This window comes from Trachymyrmex septentrionalis, unplaced genomic scaffold, assembly GCF_001594115.1.
Source record: "Trachymyrmex septentrionalis isolate Tsep2-gDNA-1 unplaced genomic scaffold, Tsep1.0 scaffold8, whole genome shotgun sequence".
In the NCBI taxonomy this organism is placed as follows: Eukaryota; Metazoa; Arthropoda; class Insecta; order Hymenoptera; family Formicidae; genus Trachymyrmex; species Trachymyrmex septentrionalis.
The window spans coordinates 4,614,609-4,619,718 of record NW_017305987.1 but is presented as its reverse complement, the minus strand read 5'-3'; the positions used below and the strand labels follow the sequence as shown (position 1 = coordinate 4,619,718).

The window sequence follows — 5,110 nt, the reverse complement described above, 5'->3', positions numbered from 1 at the left end:
CTCTATAATATAATATAATATAATTATATTATATGTATAATATTATTATACATTATACCTTTGAAAACTTTTTTCATAATTTTTTTACGAATTGGAACATTTTTCAGAAATATTCAGAAATATTCATTTAAAGTTTACATTTTTTCTCAAAATTTTTTATACAAGTAAATTCTGAAATATTCTGAAATTTCTAAAATTTTACACTGTATTTGTAGGTCAGAATCCTCTCAACGTAACTCTAACAAAAAGGCATTCATTCAACAAATCATTCGTATCTTTCGATACGATGTCTCGAATTTTTCTTGTGTAACTCTCCGTGCTTGAAAATTGCACAAACAAGGAAGAAACATTTACAATTGTCCCTCCAGTAACATATGTTACTATCTGATCAATTCGCACGTGATTTACCACAAATATCAGACTTGAAGTTAAAAATTCAACATAATCATCACTAGAAGGTGGATTTTGTTTGTTTCGGTAGAACAAATTATTGACAGTGCACTCAGAATGTACGTGAATATCCTTCGATAACATGAATCCGTGCAAATAGACGACACGTGTTCTTGACATTTTTCGTTCCCAAAGTGTATATATAGGCGCCGGTCTTACATTATTTACAGTAGAATCGCGCGCGATCAAAAATCAAATCTCAGAGTTTGCTAGTACCAACGTAATACATAAAACGGTCATTCCGGAACGTTTCAAAATCCTGCATGATAAAATTTAATAATACCGTAAATTATTGTTTCTATATTAAGTTAACAAATGTTCTGCAGTATCAATGTAAAGACAAGATAAATGTAAAAAAATTGCAAATGCACCACTATGATGCTTGAACACGCTTGAATATGAACACACTTCTTACGACAAAAGAATAAAGAGCGAGTAGCAAAAGTTAACATAATATAAGAATTACGTAACGTCTGAAAATAACTGAAGCTAATGACTAATTTGAATTTCTAAAAAATAAAAGGAATATTTTATAATAAATTATACTTATATTTTTAATAATAACTGAAATATGAAATATAAATAATTATTCAATATAACATTGATTTAATTTAAGTTAACATGATTGAAGAAGTTAAAACTCCGCTAAATCACATTTATTAACCTCTATCTTCGTTTTATTAATCCCTGTACAAACTCATATCCTGCAGTATTAATGCACAAGATACATTTTTCAATAGTTTCTTACTAGGCAATAGGCATCGCACACTTTTTTTCACATTAAAACAAGTAATAATTGTTTAATAAAGTTGCATAATAAGCGCGCGATTGTTGCTTACGTATATATTTTTATTACTATTCATTTTTTACATACTATTTCTCTAATTAGTCTAATTTCTAATTTTAATAAAATAGGAAGGAGTTAAATAAGTTTCTTTTTAAAGAATTCTTATAGGAAAAATTATCAAGATTTAATTCATAAAAGAAACTATGAAGTAGTCATTATAATTAAAAAAATCAATTCTTATGTTTCGTAGTTTTGCTCGTTGAAATTCTTTTCCGAGTATCCCGTTAACTGGTTTCTATAGCGATATATCTGACATTATCAGCTGATTAGCGTATATAACATATGGTCACCGTTGATTTTATTAGATTAGCTGCAACTTATTTTCAGCCATATATTATACATGAGTATTAGATAACCACAAGACTGCGAACTATCACGAGGAAATATTGTAAGTAATAAAAACATAATCCATTACATATATTACTCGTATTTCTTATGCAAATGATATTCAATTGAAGATATTAATATTAAAATATTTATATATAAAATTTAATATAATTTATATAGATAATTAAATTACGCAATTTTTTAATATATACAAAAGATTGTATTTTCTTAAAACATAATTATTTTTTTAAAACTTACACTCATTCCCAAGATGGAAAACGCCTGTTTATGGTTGACCCGTTATACTTTACAGATATGTCGAAAGTATCCAAAGGCGGTATTCAAAAGTATCCAAACATTACAGAAAGCATAATAATTATTAATAATATTTATACAATTTTTTCTTTGCATCATTAATGATGAAAAGTATTAAAATATTTATTCTTGATAAATAATTTTTAAAATAATTTTCAACTTAAAAATAAAACAATATTTTTAAACATTTATAAATAACAGAGAAATTATGGTTTATTAAAAGCTTATAATTTTTCTTTAAAAAGCTTATCAGCATGTAAACTTTAATTTTGTCTTTCTTTATAATTTATGTAAATGTACATTTTTTACACGCAAGTGTAGTAAAAACGCATTCGAAAATTGATTGTAAATTCTGCAAGAAACGTTTATATACGATAATCTCAAAGCGATGTAATCGTCCTAAAAACCTCTAATCTTCTAACAAGGCGGCTACATCGCCGTGGCACGCGTCTAATGCATACACGAGGTGAGGCGGGGAGAACGCCAGACGTACCCCTCTATGGTGATTATGGGGTGAACTCTCTCGGTGCCCCATAGAGCCTTACAGTGGCCCAGACCTCGTGGAGGGGACGAAATACCCCCGGGACGGTATATATGTTCTAAGAGCCCCTTGCCACATGCACAGTACCAAATTGTACCCCGCCTAGTCCGCTCGTCGGTGAATTCTTATTTTTTCGTTTCGATCGCCGTTACGTGACATGAATTTCCATTAATGTTCATTTTTACCTTCCAAGAGGAAGGCTCTTTCTGTGTTGTGTGTCATTTCGGGAAATTTGTTTTGCTTCTAATTTACTAAAAGTTGAAGATATTTGGCAAACCACAAGTTTGGATTTTGACATGGTACGTGAAAATGTATTCTGCAAAATTTTTTAAAGTATCTTGATAAAAAAAACGTTAAAATTCTTCTCCGAGATTGCAAAAAAGTGTAACTTAATTTAGAATTTAAAAAAAAAACTAGGAACTAAAATACGATTAAATAAAAATGTATATTTTAAAAAATATTTTATTTTTTTAAATAAAATATCTTGATTATAATAATTTATATACATGCAGAGGGTACAAAGGCAGAAGTGTAAAATTGTTTCATTGCTTTGCGTTACAGCAAGATACAGCAATGTCATCAGAGTACTCATTCTGCAGCGAGGGTGGCTTCGACGAACTCTCAAGCTCCTCCGATTCTGGTTTCGATGTTAGCTTCGAATCGCCAAAACACGAAATACCACCTGACACTCTTTTCTCTCCAGCTAAAGAAGTGAAGCGCAAAAAAACGCGAAACACTCGTTGCAAAAGTCCCACGCAGGTATATAAATCAATGAGTGCTCTCAATACTTAATCTATCTCTATAAAAAATTTTTACGCACTAAAAATACAATTTTTTAAAAGTTTTCTAAACAACAAATATTTAAAAATTTATTTAAAATTAATTTAAATATCCAAATATTTTTTAGATATTATTATGATAAAATAGTTTTAATTAATTCTTTGAATTTCTTTTAAGTGCTTTTCAGTAACTGCATTCAGTTCTTTTAACTTTTAGCCTGTTTTCCTCGCTTCTGCTCTTTAGTATAAATTATTTAAAATTTATTTTTAATAATAAAATTTAAATGGAATTGTAAAGGTTTGATACAAAAGTCTACTGAATTTTCTGACTTAATATATTTGACTTAATAATTAAATCGGGAGACGGGAGGGTGGTTTAGATGTAGACACTATTTTTTTTGCAAAAGAAATTAAAATTCTATAAAATTCTTTAAAAAAGAAAAATTAAATTCTATTTACGTTTCTTTTAATTATTTTTACTCATGTATGAGTGGTCAATCCAATTAGAGGTTTTATCTATCTGTCTGTTTGCTTTTCTAAGCTTACTCTTACAGAATAGTTTTTCCGGAAATAAAAATTCCTTCTCACAATGTCCCTTCTGCAAATAGGTGCTCAGATTAAAGAGAAACCGGCGAATAAAGGCAAACGACCGCGAGCGTCACAGAATGCATACTCTGAACGACGCCCTCGAACGTCTGAGGATGGCCCTGCCAACCTTTCCCGAGGACACGAAGCTCACGAAGATCGAGACTCTCCGTTTTGCTCACAACTATATCTGGGCGCTGTCGCAGACTCTGGGCAACGCCGACAGCGGTGAGATCACGGTGAACGTCGGCAATGTTACCGTCAGTATCACCGAAAACGGCAACATGATCACCTCGTCAACCGGAAGCTGCGCGGTCGCGGCCCAGAAGAGGCTCGGACCTCAACATACCGCGGGTTTCCCGTATCCACCTCAGGAGCGATTCGTCGCGCCGGAATGGCAGGAATATGATTGCTACAGCGATCAAAGCGTGAGTCCACCGATGCAGTATCAGCCTTGCTACGACCAGAGAATGTACCAAATTCACCGTCCTCAGCATCAACTAACGCCGCCGTCTCATCACATGCCTCATCACAACATGTATCAGTGTCTTTAGACGTCGAAATGCAGATAAATTTTATTTAATGGTTTAAAAATGATTTAAACGAGCTGGTTTCTTCAGCGTTGATTATCTTTACTCATAAGATTCAACTCAATCTCTCTGTCTACGCTGATACAAATAATGGAAAAGACACAAGAACGATTATGTCCTGGAAAACTTAATCAAAAAATTATCCAGAGAAAGAAATTGAGTCTAACTCAATGAAGAGTGTTTTTTTTCCAAAGAGCTGACGTGATTGTAAAAAGAAAGAACTGTGCTATAATTATCGTTATCTACTTTATAAGAGAGTATTTTATTCGGAAAGAGTATCGCTTTTACTTACAATGTAAGTCGATTAGAATAATTTTTCAATTCTGCTTTTGATCTTCAATAAGTATTTTTTGCTAATCATCAATCAGAAAGACGGTAAAGTATATAATCAAGACAAAAATAATATTTTTTTAATATAATGCGTAAATTCAAGATTGACGCTTTTATTTCAAGATTATTTCAAGAGCTTTTTTTACACTAATATTAAAAGTAGTTTAATTTAACGTTTCACAATGCGGAAAAAAAGAAAAAAATGTTGGATTTACCATTAATTATAGATAATTAACGAATGGATTTCTTACATTTTAAATACAATACTAACTGCGTTCCTTTTGTTCTAGTCAGCAATATTTTTAGTTGATCTCGAACGCTCGATCTCATTTTTGTTCAACATATC

At 31.2% G+C, this 5,110-nt stretch overlaps 1 protein-coding gene across 1 annotated transcript; it reads left to right on the top strand.

Annotated features, from left to right (window-relative positions):
- The first annotated feature begins 3,053 nt into the window (after positions 1–3,053).
- Positions 3,054–4,398, top strand: LOC108754461 (basic helix-loop-helix neural transcription factor TAP). The gene is made up of 2 exons (XM_018496733.1): positions 3,054–3,239; positions 3,868–4,398. Exons 1-2 carry the CDS (start codon positions 3,054–3,056, stop codon positions 4,396–4,398), a joined length of 717 nt encoding a protein of 238 aa, XP_018352235.1.
- Positions 4,399–5,110: the final 712 nt, after the last annotated feature.

What these genes read in the sequence shown, in the direction of transcription:
- LOC108754461 (XM_018496733.1), top strand. Translation starts at nt 3,054, where the DNA reads ATGTCATCAGAGTACTCATTCTGCAGCGAGGGTGGCTTCGACGAACTC. An exon ending in GTTGCAAAAGTCCCACGCAG is followed by an intron (nt 3,240 to 3,867) that starts GTATATAAATCA and finishes TTCTGCAAATAG; the next exon opens with GTGCTCAGATTAAAGAGAAA.